Consider the following 18808-nt stretch of genomic DNA (forward strand, 5'->3'; position numbering starts at 1 on the left):
TTAGTCCCCCTTGTTGTCTTTGGGTTTCCCTAAGAACTCCTCCTTAAATAGATCCGCACCTCACAGTTCTTTCATGTGTAATGCACTGTTACTATACTGGGACCCCATTGGTGTGTGGTAAGGTGTGTGGGAAGAGAAGTGATCTTATGATTAAATCTCAGTCTTTTAGTGAGCCTGTGCCCCTGTGTCTTTATAAGCATTTCTTAGCATCTTTCTCCCGTTGGGTGAGACAGGGAGGTTAGAGGAGGCTAGAATTGGGTAAATACCCTTCCCTTTAGGTGGGATAAGACTCTGGTAAAGTTTTTAACTTTGGAGACTAGGCTTTCATTATGGAGAATGCTCTGAACATATATCAAAATGGTCGCTTTCCCCCTCCTCCTGCCTGAACCATGAGGGGAATTTTTCTTGGCTTTTCTCCATAAGAACCTGGTGAGGTTTCTAGAAGTAAATCCACAAAAATGTGAGTCTTTACCCATCAAGATTGCAACCCAAGGAGTGTCTCATTTTCGTGGTAACCCATACTCAGCCTACATCAGTTCCTCAAAATTACCAGTTAAGTGTTCCTACCAGTTTTTGACTCTAGTATTACCTTCTGCTCCAGTTAAACAGAGCTCAGCTGTGATTCTCTGTATTCCCTTGTCTCTTCAGATTTCTGGTGGAAGTTTGTCATGTGATCTCACCTATCTCTGATAGGTCCAAAGAAGGTTGGTTTTCACTTTGTTCAGCTTTTTTCTATAAGGATGAGAGTGGTGAATCCAAGCTCTTTATGTGTCATTGTTGAAATTTCAGTGCCTTTGACTAACTTTTGACTTTTAAGTTTGTACAAGGGACAGTACTCAAGTTTTTGAGAGGAATAAATTTGCATAAGTAATTAGATGAATGAGTTAGAATTTTCCAGAAGCTAGTCTTGTTAGTGAAGCTTACTATGGAAAACTCTGTCACTTACATATTGTGATTTACCTAGTGATCCTGGTACATTGTTTCTCTAAGATTTTCTCTATGTTTTAAGTTCCTGTTAACTTTAGAGTCATGTCATTTTCAAAACTCATTATTCTTAAATAATCATTACTTAGTTACTGATAGACTTGTTTTACATATGAAGCATATAATGCAATTTTCCCATATAATGTGCTACAGGTTGTGCTGCAGGATTTTACATAATTAATGTTGGCAAATGACTCAGGTACTCATGTTCTAGAGTGAACCATGTTGGAAGAATTACCTTTACCTTCTGTTAACATTGGCAACAGAAGGACTGGTAAAGAGAACCAATTTAGGAGTAGAAGAAAAAAATAAGACATTAAACTAATAGCTTTAGCTCCAAGCATTTACTTGTTTTAAGAAGCTGTAAAATTGAAAACAATATGTTAGCTAGAAAAGCACCAAGTTTTGTGTTCACTAACCAAATGAAATATGAGAAGAATTATTAAAGTGAGGAAAACTTCAATTTTGCCAGATTATTTTGGGGCAACAAAATAGTCACTTGAGATCATTGATGGGATATGCAGTCCACTGTGTAGAAAAAGCAGAAGTAGAAATGTTTAATATGATATATATATATCACATATATTATACACACACACACACACACATATATGTAATACCTCATAGTTCCTACACAGCATGAACTCAAATTTAAAGTGTTTGAATTCCATCTGTTATTAGACCTTCAGGTTTATAAAGCCTTCAGTAATTCAAGGATTATTAAAGTAACTTTATTTTTGGGAAAAACAGTTATTTCATTTGAGTAATGAGTATTGAGTAATGAAGACCTTCTGAGAAAAATAGGGAGGAGGATTTTTTCATTAAAGGTTTTGGTGCTTGATGCCTGTTATGCTTTAAAAATTTTCCCCAGGTGGCACATTTTCTTAAAATTTCATTTATTAATATGTTTAGGGGAGATCATAAAAAAAATCTCTGATTTCTGTAGATCATTGAATATACCTGAAAATTAGAGTTAAATAAAATAAATAAGCTTTTAAATATGATTTAGTATTTTATGGCATTCATTTCACACAGTCATAGAAGTAAAACAGAGTTGGTAAGAATCAAGAAATATTTTGGCAAACTTATTATTTCCCTAATGTTTCAATAGAAAATGGTAACTGATATATTTTATTTTACTTGTATTTGATGAAGAAATTTTTTTTAGAATTAATCTATATAACTTAAAATTTTATTACATATTTTCCTTAAAATTCCTGAATTTTCCACTCTGCTACTGGCATGAGGAGTCATTTCTCTAAAATTTTGAGCTTCCAACAGTTTATGTGAATTATGAAGGAAGGAAAATTTGGGTGAGGAAAATAAGCTAAGGGAGGTGATGCCCACACATCTTAAATTGAGTGATGAGTCTTTACAACTTCTTTATTTCTCCCTTAGGAGGCTGAGACTCAGTTTTGTAGAGTACACTCATTATTTTGTTCCCACCTTTGACATTTTTCTCAAAAATTTTCTGAACTTTCTGATATGCTATTAACATCCATCCATATTTTCCAACTGATATGAATTCACTCTTCTGTACCTTTTAAAAAACAGCTTTATTGAGATATAATCCACATCACATAAAATTTGTTTAATGTGTACAATTCAATCTGTTTTAGTATTTTCACTTATATATGCAACCGTCACCACAGTCAACTTTTAGAACACTTTCATCAACTCTAAAAGAATCTCCCTGCTTTTTTTAAAATTTTTTATTGTTATGTTAATCACCATACATTACATCACTAGTTTTTGATGTAGTGTTCCATGATTCTTTTTTTTTTAAGATTTTATTTTATTTATTTGAGAGAGAGAATGAGAGATAGCACGAGAGGGAAGAGGGTCAGAGGGAGAAGCAGACTCCCCGCTGAGCAGGGAGCCTGATGCGGGACTCGATCCTGGGACTCCAGGATCATGACCTGAGCTGAAGGCATTCACTTAACCAACTGAGCCACCCAGGCGCCCTAGTGTTCCATGATTCATTGTTTGTGCATAACACCCAGTGCTCCACGCAGAATGTGTCCTCTTTAATACCCATCACCAGGCTAACCCCCACCCCCCTTCCCCTCTAGAAACCTGTTTGTTTTTCAGAGTCCATCGTCTTTCATGGTTCGTCTCCCGCTCCGACTTACTCCCCTTCATTCTTCCCCTCCTGCTATCTTCTTTTTGTACAGATCTGTGATTCAACAGTCTTGCACAATTCACAGCGCTCACCATAGCACATACCCTCCCCAATGTCTATCACCCAGCCACCCCATCCCTCCCACCCCCCACCACTCCAGCAACCCTCAGTTTGTTTCCTGAGGTTAAAAATTCCTCATATCAGCGAGGTCATATGATACATGTCTTTCTCTGATAAGAATCTCCCTACTCTTTAGTTAATCATCTCTCTCATCCTCCTTCCCCCACCCTGAACAAACACTAATCTATTTTTTGTCTCTATGGGTTTGTTTATTCTCAACTTTCATGTGAATTGAATCATAATAGCATACAGATTTTGTGACTGGCTTCTTTAGTTACCACATTTTCAAGGTTCCTTCATGTCGTAGCATGAATTAATACCTCATAACCTTTTTATAGCCAAAGAATATTCCATTATATGGATATACCATATTTTGTTTATCCATTCATTAGGTTGTTATAACTTTTAGGCAGTTGTGAATAGTGCTGCTATAAACATACAAGTTTTGTGTAGACACTTGTTTTCATTTGTCTTGGGTATATATATGTATGAGTGGAATTGCTGGGTCATGGGTAAACTCCATGTTTACCCATCTGTGGAACTGTCAGACTATTTTCCAAGGTGGCTACACCATTTTACCTTCCCAACAGCAGTGTATGGGAATTTTGCATTTCTCTATATCCCAATCAACACTTATTATCTCACTTTTTGATTCTAGTCATGTTAATGGATATGAAGTATTATCTCATTGTGGTTTCAATTGGCATTTCACTGATGACAAATGATGTCAATCTTCTTTTCATGTTATTTACTTTTTAATTTCAGTGAGCTATTTGAAGGAAAGAATGAGGTAAAAATATGCCTCAGTTTACCATCTTGATTCAGAAAGTGTTTTCATTTATATTTAAAATGAGAAAAATAAAGTTATTCCCTCCCCCCACCTTTGTTTTAGGCAACACAACAAGCAGTTACTCAGAACTGTGAAGCTCTTGGAACCCGGCTAGGTAAAGAAAATGACCTGGCCCTCATCATTGATGGTGAAACACTGAAGTATGCCCTCCATTCTGAAATTAAGAGGAGCTTCCTCAATTTGGCCCTCTCATGTAGAGCAGTATTATGCTGTAGGTAAGGATATATTCACTGTTCTTTTTCCCTCCCTGCTATCTTTAACACTGTTTATATAAAGAAAATGTGGACATGGAAATACAAGTTTTTGTAGAAGCAAAGTTACTTATTAGTAAAATATATGCTGAAATTGAAGAGAGATATCTGAATTTAATTTTAATTGTCAGGCTTAAGATGTTACTAGAAAGCAGATTATAATTTTTCAGTGATAAATTGTTTAGTGATGTATTGACCAGATGAAAGATGTCTTTAGTAAGAACAAAAGCCCTCTATTTATAGTGAGGGGCAAATCTGAAAAAAATCCACCGATGTCTAGAGGAAAATGAAATTATCAGTATTAGTGCAAGTTAAAACATCAATTTAAAAAGGCAAAACATGTACAAGAAAGTTGGCTGGAACTAAGAAAATAATGAAACTAGGTACAGAATAGTTGTTTCTTGCTCCTGAATGAAAATATTAAATGGACCAATTATTAAAACATCTTGATGCTTTGAACTTCTAAGTATTAATATAGATTTGCTCCTCAATCAATTGAGTTCCTTATATGCTTCAAATGTTTCCCTTAGATGTCCTCCTGCGTTCACATTCATTCAGCATCTGCTACAAAAATTCAGCACCTTCTGTTCTTCACTCCACCCTCACTTGTCATGACTGTAGTTTAGCCTTTAGGATTCTTTGTGATTTAGTCTTCCATCAGTTAGAACTGAAAAAAAAAAATAATGGATAACTGAATTCAAGTCCAGCTTGGGCAAAAAGGGAATTTATTGGCTCGCATAACTGAAAATTCTATAGGTAAAGCTGACTTCAAGGGAAGCAAGAAAATTCATCAATAGTCAATTCACCAATTTTTTTGTTTCTTTTAACTATTTAGATTTAATTGCCCAGTTTTCATTTTGCATCATACCAATATTTTAAGGAATGCTCACTTTTTCTTACTCAAACTTCCTACTCATGCTGGAGGAAGCAATGAGAGGACCTACTGAAGAAACAGAGAGGAGAGAACATTTTGCCACCAAGGATGGATATTCCAGCAGTTGGCTTGCAATGAACTATTAGTGGTTTGTCCTAAATCTGGCTTTACTTGTGGTTTGATGTAGAGTTCAAATGGTGTCTCCCTTTTGATTCACCTGGTGCAGGCTTTATCCCCAGGCCAGATACCCTTTTGGCAGCAAGTTGGGGGTTGAGAGACCCAAGCTTCACAACCTCAAATGATTGCATGCAGGAGAAGATTCACATATGCTTTTTCCCAGAAATCTCAGCAAATGGGACATCATGTTTGGCTCTGAAAGATACTTGCTTTCAGGAGCCCAAGAGGAAAACAAAGGGATTATATACATGCTGGTAACAGTGGAAAGAGCCGATATACCCCTAGGTCCAAAGGGATCGGAGGAGGGAAGTAGTCACTGTAGCTGCAAAGAGAGAACCCTGCAGAGGGGACTGCTTCTAGAGGAGCCTCGAGCTGTGGTCGATAGACATAGCCCCCTGGAGAAGACATGGCAGGGAGGAGCAGGGAAATGTCCAACTTGACCTCACTCTCCTCCCTGTCCAGCTTCTGCAGGGGTCACTCATTGGCCAACCATGACAGCAACTCTCAATGATCCAGGTTTAAGTGGTTCATTGCCTTAGTTTCTCCACTTAGTCACTTCATCCCTTTAAGTCATTAAAGGGACTGTTCATCCCATTAGATGAACAGTAAACATAAATGAATACAAAACTGAAGTCTGTTGACTGAGCTATATCCTGAACTGAGGAAAGCAATTTGGTATGGAACTGGTTGAAACTGTAACTTACAAAGGGAGTGGTGGTAGGGGAGGAGAGCAGAGTCTGTTTCTAACATTCTTCATGGCTTCAAAATTTTATGAATTTTATTTTTATTTCTTTTTTTTAAGATTTTATTTATTTGAGAGAGAAAGAGAGAGAGAAAGGGCAAGCACAAGCCGGGGGATGGGCAGAGGGAGAGGGAGAAGCAGACTCCCTGCTAAGCAGGGAGTCTGACCCCAGCCTCAATCCCAGGATCCCATAGATTGTGATATCTCAATCTCAATCTCAACACATTTGGGTCTTTCCTATATCCCTTTCTCTTACTGATTTCTAAGTTAAAGCTATTTTCAAATAAAATACTAGGTTTATTTTTTTTTCCCCTTGGTACTTTGTCATTCTGTTGTCTTCTGGCTTCCTTGTTTCTGATGAGAAGTTTGCACTGTTGTTACCCTGTATGTGACAAATCATTTTCCTCTTCCTTCTTTCCAGATACTTTCTTTGTTACTTGGTTTCAGTTGTTTGGCAATGCTGGCTCTATACATGGTTCTTATTATATTTGTTCTCCTTTGGATTCAGGGGATCCCTAAATTAACGTTTTGTTTTGTTTTTACTAGATTGGAAAATTTCAATCATTATTTTTTCAAGGTTTTTTTTCTTTCTACTTTTGATTTCCTTTACTTTCAGGACTCCGATCATATACATGAGTGAATGATTGATGTTGACTTGTGGCACCGCCACTGCATTTTTAATTTTCCCTCTTTTCTTTTTGTATTGCATATTTTCTATTGATGTGACTTCAAATTCACTGATTCCTTCCACTATCTCAGATCTGATGTTAAGTTCATGAAGTACATTTTTCATTTCATCCCTAGAATTTCTATTTTTTAATATAGTTTCCATTCTTCTGCTGGGATATGCTGTTTGTTGACTCATAATTGTTACAATTTTCTTTGATTCTTCGGACGTATTTTATTTCAATTCTATGAACATATTTATAATGCTGCTTTGAAGTTTTTGTCTGCAGAGTTGAGTCTTCACCCAATTACTTGGACAAGTTTGTGCCTCAACAATTCAAACTCTAAGACTTCTACCTCTGCTGCCAGGGCTATATGTGGTTGGAGCAATGCTTTCAGAAGTCTAACAGGTTGCAGCCTCTCTAGGCTGTTCCCTGCATATCCTTAATTTAGTGGTCCATCCAGAATATGTAGAAAGTTTATTATCTCAATGCTCCCATGATTCTTTTGTTGCAAAAATCTCCCTGTTAAATTTCTATCTGATTTTTTGCCCTCCCTGAACTAAGAGAGCCACCCCAGTTGATAAAGATGTGGGTGATCATCATCTGCTCCAAACCATATCCACCATGTCCAGATAGTAAATCTGTAGATTCTTGCCCCACTCCCAGGTCAGGGGAATACAAACACCTCCAGGAAAGGAGGTCACAAACTTGCTGCACTTACCTGATACAGTAATATCTTTTCATGAATAAACATGTCTCAAGTTCTTTTCCACCTTTGGTCATTTTTCTGGTGAGATGAAATACTTGCTTTTAATCATTTTTTCCAGTTCCACACTTGTTTTCTTATTGAAGGAAATTGTCCAGTGTCCTTATATGCCATTAACAGGTATAGAAAGTTTTCTTAAAAATTTAACCAACAATTTGCTTACTGAATGTCACTTAGAAATAAAAAAGTTTAGATAGTTGGAGGGTGTCATACAGTATTTGTTATAATTGCTTCATCAGTGGCACTCAGGTGAACATAATTAAAAGAGAAAAATTATTTTTTAAAAGTCAATTTATGAAGCTGTAGAGTTATTTTCCCCATAATTCTTATCACTATATGCCATAATTTTTGTTTTACTTACTTGGTTTATTGTCTGTCTCCTCTCCACTGCAATGTAAACTTCATGAAGGCAGGGATATTTATATATTTTATTTTCTGCTCTATCTTCTCTATCAAGGATTGTGCCTAGCTCATAGTAGGGACATAAATATTTGTTGAATAAATAATAATTGCTGAATATGAGGTTACCTTTAAGTAGCTTACTCAGCAAATTGCAAGCACAAATATAGCAAAAACACTTGTTTATATATCTAAGAAAACATCTGTGCTGTACAATATGTTGAATCTATTTTACAATTTTTAAAAGGCTTTTATTTAAATTCTAGTTAGTTAACATATAGTGTAATACAGTTTCAGACGTACAATATAGTGATTCAACCCTCCCATACATCAGCCGGTGCTCATCACCTGTGCACTCCTTAATCTTCGTCACCTATTTAACCCAAATTTTGAGTGGAAACCATTTTATTTTTTATTCCTCACACTGATTATATTGATAAAGAAGTCAATAGTATGTGCCCATGGAAAAACCATGACATTATTCCAGCCAATTTGTTTATTTATCTCTGTATATTTTTAATCCATGAAAATAGATGATAAAAGTACTGCAATTTTTGAATTACTCAAATGGGACTCGAGTCTTTTATAGGTTGGGATCTATTACGTGTTCTTTATAAATTATTGTTGAATTTGTTATTTGGTTCCATGTTATAGATTAAAAATCAAAATGAGAGTTGACATGTAAAATACTATTTTTGGAAAGTAAAGATGTCCATTCGGATGAGAAGAGTAGAAATGAACTGTTTAATGTCTGTTTTGAATTCCTAAAACTATTTTTTAGGGCTGTGTTTTCTTATCACTTTTGTGCTCTGAAACAGCATATTGACTTTTTTCCTATCCTGAGTAGATTTCTCCCCTTTCAATTTTTGTGACTAGATGGCTATGGGACTTCTATGTTGTTTCAGTCAATAGAATGACAAGATGAATTTGGCCAGACATGAGTGTAAATACCATCAATTGGATATAACCCTAAAATTTCAGGATTAGGGAAATTTGGCTTAATGCCCATACATGGACACATGACCTAAAGTGTTTTATTAATTGGAGCTCAATTAACAGATGGTTATTAAAAGACTAATATTATTTTAGGATTTATTTTCATATATGGTTGGGGAGGACCCAAAATCAGAATAGTGATGATCCACTTCTATTCTTAACTGGTCAGAACTGACTTGGAGCTTTGGTGAAAGGCCTAGAACCACATTACCAAAGGACTGAAGGACTCAGTGATGTTTAGCAAGGGGAGAAGAAGGTTTAGTGGGTCCCTGACAGTTCTTTTCTTATATTTTGGAGAGCTTGGTCGGCCCAGAGGATAGAATTAGGATTTGAAAGTTTAAAGAGTGAAATTTGGGATTAATATGAGGTAGTTTTTCTTTTTTCCACAAATATCGCAGTCTGAATATAAAAGTAGTTGCCAGACTAAATGGTGAAATTATTATCATTGTCAGCATTCCAGCAAAACAACCAGCATCTCTTGATGGAAACGAAACATACAAATGGTTTCTGGAACATCCTCTACTTCAGTAACTTTTCATACTGTGACGACAAAGTAATGTTAACTCATTATATTTTCTTCATTATGAAGCAAAAGTTTTTCCATCTGTGCTTCTGTCTTAAAATTTGGAGTGTGAGCTAGTCAAGGAAGCCTATCTCCTCAGTTTTTAATAATCTCACCTAAAATTTGAAAGGTTTAAATTTAAATTAGTTTGTAGGAGCTGTTTTGTGGGAAGGGGGATGATCATTCAATTACTAGAAAACAAAACCTTTGTGTGTCTCTTATTTTTTGGATAGAGATGTGTATCCAATTTATTTAGTGGATGAATACATAAGTGATGAATAAGAGATAAAAATTTTTGCTTCTCTTTCCTTGATATATCTGTAAGTATTTTGTGTAGACAGGGTCTGTTAGCCTGAAATATTTTAGGAATACTAAATTTGCTTTTGTAAGCTCATCTGAGGGGGGGAAAAGGATCAACAGTATTCTCATTTATTGGACACATACAATGGAAAGAAACAAACATCTGTTATGTTAGGTTACTTTGCTTTTGTTTGTTACCACAGACTCGCCTGACTGACACCTTCATGTTTTTACATCTCCTTGTATTTTTCAAGTTCACTTGAAGGTACTTTGATTTTCATAGGCTAGTCTACAGGCTATCCTTTGGGTAAATGCCTTCATATAGTTTCAGAAATCTTCACTTCTTGCTCTCGTTTAGGTAGATGATATAAATTAATAGAGCAGGCCAGTGTTAGGCAACAGGGAGTGATGGGGAGAAAGGCAAACTGAAGAGTTTATCTCCATGTAAACTGGGCAACTGCTATTGTGTATTTCTTTTGGATGTTAAAGAAGTTACTGTGTGGTTTCTTTGCTTTTCTTTTTATTTTGGGTACGGGTGGGAGGGAACTTTTTAGGAAAAATGGAGTGTAGTTGACACACAATGTTACATTAGTTTCAGGAGTAGGACACCGTAATTGGACATCTCTATATGTTATGCGATGCTCACCACGAGTGGAGCTCCCGTCTGTCACCAGACAACACTATTACAGTTCCACTGCCTGTATTCCCTGGGCTGTGCCTTTTATCCCTACGACTTACTCATTGCATAACTGAAAGCCTGTACCTCCAGGTCCTCCTCACCCATTTTGCGCATCCCTCCATTCCCTCCCCCTCCAGCAGCCATCAGTTTGTTCTTTGCATTTGTAATTCTGATTCTGCTTTTTGTTTGTTCATTTGTTTTTTTCGATTGGTGGGTGGAACATATTTATATATGTAAAAAGCTTAATTAATGACTTGGGAAATGTACCGGTAACTGATATTTAAAGGTGGTTACGTGTAGATCATTGTTGACTCCTTGTTAAAGACTTTGTGAACAAAAACAAAACAGTAAAAAAATGGTGGTTTCTGTCTTCTTTTTCAGGTTATCTCCCCTCCAGAAGGCAGAAATAGTGAACTTGGTTAAGAACCATGTAGGGGCCATCACTCTTGCCATTGGGGATGGTGCTAATGATGTTGGGATGATCCAGATGGCCCACGTGGGTGTGGGAATCAGTGGGAATGAGGGCGTGCTGGCCACCAACAACTCAGATTATTCCATTGCACAGGTCAGTAGTGGGGGCATGAGATTATTGGAATATCTTGAGTCTATCCCCGAGGCCTACCCCGCTCTTTAAGCTGCTTTTCATATGAAACTACCAACACATTTGGGGTTTTCTTTCGTTTTGTCCTTATGCACTTTGCAGCAAAAAAAGTTTTCCTTGAGCAGTTATGGAGTTGGTCATACTGATGCCACCAAGAATCTATAGCTCTGCTAATACAATCTCTAAATCCCCAGTCTCTTTAGTCTGTAATGTGTGCTTTTCTTTGTGGTGTCTCTCAATGGAGATTTCTTAAAGACTTATAATCTCCCCATTTCTGCTTTTTAAAAAGTAGGCATTGCCTCTTGGCAGGCATTTAAAAAAAAATAGACTGTATTTTAGAGCAATTATAGCTTCACAACAAAACTGAGCAGAAAGTATAGAGTTGCCATATATTCCCCGCCTTCCTCCACAAACTCCCCCATCATCAACATCCCCCACCAGAGCAGTATATTTGTTATAACTGATGAACCTACATTGACACATCATTATCATCACCCAAAGTCCACAGTTTACATTAGGGCTCACTCTTAGTGTTGTATATTCTATGGGTTTGGAGAAATGTATATTGACAAGTATCCACCATCACAGTATCATACACAGTAGTTTTACTGCCTTAAAAATCCTCTGCACTCTGCCTATTCATCATTCTCTCCATGCATGAACCCTTGGCAACCACTGATTTTTGTACTATCTCCATGGTTTTGTCTTTTCCAGAATGTCATATTCATACAGTATGGCTTCTTTCACTTAGTAATATGCATTGGAGTGTCCTCCACGTCTTTTATGGCTTGATAGCTCATTTCTATTTAGTGATGAGTAATATTCCACTTTCTGGACGTACTTTATCCATTCGTCTACTGAAAAATATCTTGATTATTTCCAAGTTTGGGCAATTATTAATAAAGCTGTTATAAATATCCATATGCAGGTTTTTTTGTGTGGACATGAGTTTTCAACTTTGGATTTATACCACAGAATGTAATTGCTAGATCATATAGTAAAAATATAAAAGTATGTCTAGTTTTGTAAGAAACTGCCAAACTGCCTTCCACAGTAGCTGTACCATTTATTGGAAGGCATTTAAGCAGTGTGTGTGGTCTGTGATTTACAGCCTTTGTATATTTATGTAATATCCTAGGCTGTTTAACAAGAATACCTCCTCCTTCTACATATTAATATTTTGACTTTTGAAGAATATTTTAATCAGTAATTTAAGATTAGCTTTTAATGGATCTAGTATTTTATCACAGTTGAGCAACTAAGAATAACACTTTTCAATTTTGCTGAATTCAGGAGCCACCTGTAATTCTTGAACATTCCTTAGGAATAATCCCATACGCTGAGTAGGCCTTCCCTCCTGGGGCTATTCTTATGGTGGCTGTCCCTGAGGGGCTAGATGATTTAGTACCCTGTCCACAGGTAAACAGATGCCTGAAATTGGAGTGGTAACAAAATGGATTCCTAGGATTTTACAGCATAGATAAAGAGCATATTACCCCAGTGTTTGAATCAGATCCATTCTGAGACCCTTCTTCTTACTTACAGGTTAAGTGTTCTGGTTTTATAGCAGGGAAAACTAAGGCTCCTCTGTGCTAGAGTATTTGTGTTGGGTGGGGAGAGTGTCAGTAAACCATGATCAGAGCACCTGTGTCTGTAAATAAACAAATGGCCACCAAATTCACCTAATTGTGTCCTAAACTGCTACATGCTATTAGGATACATACTTCCAGTGATCTCAGCAATTATATGTGACATAAGCCTTGAACTACTAAACACTGTAGACACACCAAGCTGGCCAGTATCAGGAGTCCTGGGGATCCAGAAAAACATTTCTGGCTTTTTTGTTTGTTTTTTTAGATTCCACATTAGAAGTGAAATCAAATGGTAGTAATCTTTTTCTGTTGGACTTACTTTACTGAGCACAATATCTACTAGGTCCATTCATGTTGTCGCAAAAAGCAAGATTTCATTCTTTTTTATGGCTAATATTCCATTACACACACACACACACACACACACACACACACACACACACACACAATCTTCTTTATCCATTCACCTATTGATGGACACCGAGGTTGCTTCCATATCTTGGCTATTGTCAGTAATGCTTCAGTAAACATAAAGGTGCAATAATACCTTTTCAAGTTAGTGTTTTTGTTTTCTTTGGGTAAATACACAGTAGTGGAATTACAAGATTATTTGGTATTTTTAATATTTCAAGGAACCTGAATACTGTTTTCCTCAGTGGCTGTACCAGTTTGTATTCCCACCAAAGTGCACGAGGGTTCCTTTTTCCCCACAGCCTCACCAACACCTGGTATTTCTTGTCTTTTTGATTCTAGCCATTCTGACAGGTGTGAGGTGATATTTTATTTTGGTTTTGATTAGCATTTCCCAGCAAATTAGGTGATGTTTGGTGCAAATTAGGTGATTGGTGATGTTGAGAATATTTTCATGTGTTTGTTTGCCATCTGTGTATCTTCTTTGGAAAAATATCTATTCATGTCCTCTCCCCATTTTTTAAAGTTTTTATATGAATTCCAGTTAGTTAACATACAGTGTAATATTAGTCTCAGGAGTACAACATAGTGATTCAACACTTCCATAAAATACCCAATGTTCATCACAAGTGCACTCCCTAATCCCCATCACCTATTAAACCCACCTCCCCCAAACCTCTGCCTTTTTAAATTGGGTTATTTACAGTTTTGGGGTGCTCAGTTGAATAGCTTCATTATATATTTTTAATATTATCCCTTATCAAATATATAATTTTCTTTTTTTTTTAAGATTTTATTTATTTGACAGAGAGAGACACAGTGAGAGAGGGAACACAAGCAGGGGGAGTGGGAGAGGGAGAAGCAGACTCCCTGCTGAGCAGGGAGCCCGATGCGGGACTCAATCCCAGGACCCTGAGATCATGACGTGAGCTGAAGGCAGACGCCCATCGACTGAGCCACCCAGTTGCCCCATCAAATATATAATTTTCAAATGTCTTCTCCCACTCAGTTGGTTGCCTTTTCATTTTGTTGATGGTTTCCTTAGCTGTGTAAAAGATTTTTGTTTTGATGTAGTCCCCATAATTTATTTTTACTTTTGTTTTCCTTGCCTGAGGACATATATATAGAAAAGCGTTGCTAAAGGTCAATGTCCAGGAGATTGCTGCCTTTTTTTTCCTTTTTCAAGTTTTTATTTAAATACAGTTAGTTAACATACAGTGTAATATTAGTTTCAGGTGTAGAATTTAGTGATTCATCCCCTACAACACCCAGTGCTCATCACAAGTGCCCTGGAATTCAGGTCTCACATTTAGGTCATTAATTCATTTTGAGTTTACTTTTCTGTATTGTATAAGAAAGTAGTCCAGTTTCATTCTTTTGCAAGTGGCTTTCCAATTTTCCCAACATCTTTTTTGAAGAGACTTTTTCCCCATTGTATATTCTTGCCTCCTTTGCTGTAAATTAATTGGCCATGTAAGTGTGGGATATTTCTCAGCTCTCTATTCTTTTTTTTATTATTATTAACATACAATGTATTATTTGTTCCAGGGGTACAGGTCTGTGATTCATCAGTTTTTTTTTTTAATTATGTTATGTTAATCACCATATATTACATCATTAGTTTTTGATGCAGTGTTCCATGATTCATCATCTGCGTACAACACCCAGTGCTCCATGCAGTACGTACCCTCCTTAATACCTATCACCAGGCTAACCCATCCCCCCACCCCCCTCCCCTCTAGAACCCTCAGTTTGTTTTACAGAGTCCATAGTCTCTCATGGTTCGTCTCCCCCTCTGATTTCCCCCCCTTCATTTTTCCGTTCCTGCTAGCTGCTGCTGTTTTTTTGTGTTTTTTTTGTTTTTTTTAACATATAACGTATTATTTGTTTCAGAGGTACAGGTCTGTGATTCAACAGTCTTACACAATTCACAGTGCTCACCATAGCACATACCCTCCCCAATGTCTATCACCCAGCCACCCCATCCTCCCATAACCCCAACCCTCCAGCAACCCTCAATTTGTTTCCTGAGATTAAGAGTCTCTTATGGTTTGTCTCCCTCTCTGGTTTCATCTTGTTTCATTTTTTTCTCTCTTCCCCTATAATCCTCTGCCTTGTTTCTTAAATTCCGCATATCAGTGAGATCATACTAAAATTGTCTTTCTCTGATTGACTTATTTCCCTTAGCATAATACCCTTTAGGTTCCATCCACATTGCTGCAAATGGCAAGATTTCATTTTTGATGGCTGCATAATATTCCATTGTATATATATATACTACATCTTCTTTATCCATTCATCTGTTGATGGACATCTAGGCTCTTTCCATAGTTTGGCTATTGTGGACATTGCTGCTATAAACATTGGGGTGCATGTGCCCCTTTGGATCCCTACATTTGTATCTTTGGTGTAAATATCCAGTAGTGCAATTGCTAGGTCATAGGGTAGCTCTATTTTCAATTTTTTGAGGAAACTCCATACTGTTTTCCAGAGTGGCTGCACCAGCTTGCATTCCCACCAACAGTGTAGGAGAGGGTTCCCCCTTCTCCGCATCCTTGCCAACATCTGTTGTTTCCTGACTTGTTAATTTTAGTCATTCTGACTGGTGTGAAGTGGTATCTCATTGAGGTTTTGATTTGTATTTCCCTGATGCCAAGGGATGTTGAGCATCTTTTCATGTGTTTGTTGGTCATTTGTGTGTCTTCTTTGGAGAAATGTCTGTTCATGTCTTCTGCCCATTTCTTGATTGGATTATTTGTTCTTTGGGTGTTGAGTTTGATAAGTTCTTTATAGATTATGGATACTAGCCCTTTATCTGATATGTCATTTGCAAATACCTTCTCCCATTTTGTCAGTTGTTTTTTGGTTTTGTTGATTGTTTCCTTTGCTGTGCAGAAGCTTTTTTATTTAATGGATTCCCAATAGTTCATTTTTGCCCTTCCCTTGCCTTTGGAGATGTGTCTAGCAAGAAGTTGCTGCAGCTGAGGTCAAAGAGGTTGCTCCCTGTGTTCTCCTCAAGGATTTTGATGGATTCCTGTCTCACATTTAGGTCTTTCATCTGTTTTGAGTCTATTTTTGTGTATGGTGTAAGGAAACGGTCCAATTTCATTCTTCTGCATGTGGCTGTCCAATTTTCCCAATACCATTTGCTGAAGAGACTGTCTTTTTTCCATTAGACATTCTTTCCTGCTTTGTTGAAGATTAGTTGACCATAGAGTTGAGGGTCCATTTCTGAGTTCTCTACTCTGTTCCATTGATCTGTGTGTCTGTTTTTGTGCCAGTACCATACTGTCTTGATGATTACAGCTTTGTAATAGAGCTTGAAGTCTGGAATTGTGATGCCACCAGCTTTGCTTTTCTTTTTCTTTTTTCTTTTTTAAAGATTTTAGTTATTCATGAGAGAGAGAGGGAGAAGCAGGCTCCCCGCTGAGCAGGGAGCCCAATGTGGGACTCGATCCCAGGACCCTGGGATCATGACCTGAGCCGAAGGCAGACGCTTAACCAGCTGAGCCACTCAGGTGCCCCTTTGCTTTTCTTTTTCAACATTCCTTTGGCTATTAGGGGTCTTTTCTGGTTCCATACAAATTTTAGGATTTGTTCCAGTTCTGTGAAAAAAGTTGATGGTATTTTGACAGCTCTCTATTCTGTTCCATTGATCTATGTGTCTGTTTTTATGCCAGTATCACACTGTTTTGATTATTATAGCTTTGTACTATATCTTGAAATCTGGGATTGTGATACCTCTGGCATTTTTCTTCTTAAGATTGCTTTGGCTACTTGGGATCTTTCGTGGTTCCATACTAATTTTAGAATTATTCTATTTCTATGAAAAATATTGTTATTTTGACAGGAATTGCATTGAACCTATAGATTACTTGGGGTAGTATGGACATTTTAACAATATTAATTTTTCCAATCCATGAGTATGGAACGTTTTTCCATTTCTTTGTGTCTTCCTCAATTTCTTTCATGAGTGTTCTATAGTTCTATAGTTTCCTTTGCCTTTTTGGTTAGGTTTATTCCTAGGTATCTTATGGTTTTTGGTGCAATTGTAAATGGGATCGACTCCTTAATTTCTCTTTTTCCTGTTTCATTGTTAGTGTATAAAAATGCAACTGATTTCTGTGCATTGATTTTATATCCTGCCACTTTGCTGAATTCCTATATGAGTTCTAGCAAGTTTGGGGTGGAATCTTTTCCACATAGAGTATCATATCTGTGAAGAATGAGAGTTTGACTTCTTCTTTGCCAATTTGGATGTCTTTTATTTCTTTTCATTGTCTGATTGCTGAGGCTAAGATTTCTAATACTATGTTGAACAACAGTTGTGTTCCTGACCTTAGGGGAAAAGCTCAGTTTTTCCCCATTGAGAATGATATTCACTGTGGGCTCTTTGTATATGGCTTTTGTGATATTGAGGTATGTTCCCTCTATCCCTACACTTTGAAGAGTTTTAATCAAGAAAGGATGCTGTACTTTGTCAAATGCTTTATCTCTACTGAGAGGATCATATGGTTCTTGTTCTTTCTTTTATTAATGTAGTGCATCACATTGATTGATTTGCAGACACTGAACCATCCTTGCAACCCAGGAATAAATCCCATTTGGTCATGGTGAATAATCCTTTTAATGTACTGTTGGATCCTATTGACTAGTATCTTGGTGAGAATTTTTGCATACATGTTCATCAGGGATATTGGTGTGTAGTTCTCCTTTATGGTGGGGTCTTTGGTTTTGGGATCAAGGTAATGTTGGCCTCATAGATTTTGGAAGTTTTCCTTCCATTTCTCTTTTTTGAAAGAGCTTCACAAGAATAGGTATTAATTCTTCTTGAAATGTTTGGTAGAATTCCCCTGGCAAGCCATCTGGCCCTGGACTCTTGTTTATTGGGAGATTTTTGATTAGTTTCAATTTCCTTGCTGGTGATGGTTCTGTTCAGGTTTTCTATTTTTTCCTGTTTCAGTTTTGGTAGTTTGTGTTTCTAGGAATGCATCCATTTCTTCCAGATTGCCTAATTTGTTGGCATATAGTTGCTCATAATATGTTCTTATAATTATTTGTATTTCTTTGGTGTTGGTTGTGATCTCTCCTCTTTTATTCATGATTTTATTTATTTGTGTCCTTTCTCTTTTCTTTTTGATAAGCCTGGCCAGGGGTTTATAAATCTTACTAAATCTTTCAAAGAACCAGCTCCTAGTTTTGTTGATCTGTTCTACTGTTCTTTTGGTTTCTATTTCATTGATTTCTGCTCTAATCTTCTGATTATCTGATTATCTTCTATCTGATTACCATCTATCTATCTATCTAATTATCTTCTGATGATCTCCAATATGTCTTCTTTTATTATTTCTCTTCTCCTGCTGGATTTAGGCTATATTTGCTGTTCTTTTTCTAGCTCCTTTAAGTGTAAGGTTAGGTTGTGTATTTGAGACGTTTCTTGTTTCTTGAGAAAGGCCTGTATATACTTCCCTCTTACGACCGCCTTTGCTGCAGTCCAATGGTGTTGAACAGTTGTGTTTTCATTTGTTTCCATAAATTTTCTAAATTCTTCCTTAATGTCCTGGTTAACCCATTCATTCTTTAGTAGGATGTTCTTTAGCTTTCACGTATTTGAGTTCTTTCTGACTTTCCTCTTATGATTGAGTTCAAGTTTCAAAGCATTGTGGTCTGAAAATATGTAGGGAATGATCCCAATCTTTTTGTACCAGTTGAGA

General features: G+C 36.8%; 1 protein-coding gene across 13 annotated transcripts in view; it reads left to right on the top strand.

The window, feature by feature from the left end:
* The window catches only part of LOC113919824 (phospholipid-transporting ATPase IB-like), a 237857-nt gene that overhangs the window by 135728 nt on the left and 83321 nt on the right, over nucleotides 1-18808 (top strand). For all 13 annotated transcript variants that reach the window (XM_027589591.2, XM_027589588.2, XM_027589592.2 and 10 more), the window contains 2 exons: nucleotides 4119-4291; nucleotides 10872-11055. In XM_027589591.2, the coding sequence (XP_027445392.1) occupies nucleotides 4119-4291; nucleotides 10872-11055 (357 nt within the window). The remainder of the gene's footprint in view (nucleotides 1-4118; nucleotides 4292-10871; nucleotides 11056-18808) is intronic.

The sequence above is a fragment of the Zalophus californianus genome, chromosome 3 (genome assembly GCF_009762305.2).
Source record: "Zalophus californianus isolate mZalCal1 chromosome 3, mZalCal1.pri.v2, whole genome shotgun sequence".
NCBI lineage: Eukaryota > Metazoa > Chordata > Mammalia > Carnivora > Otariidae > Zalophus > Zalophus californianus.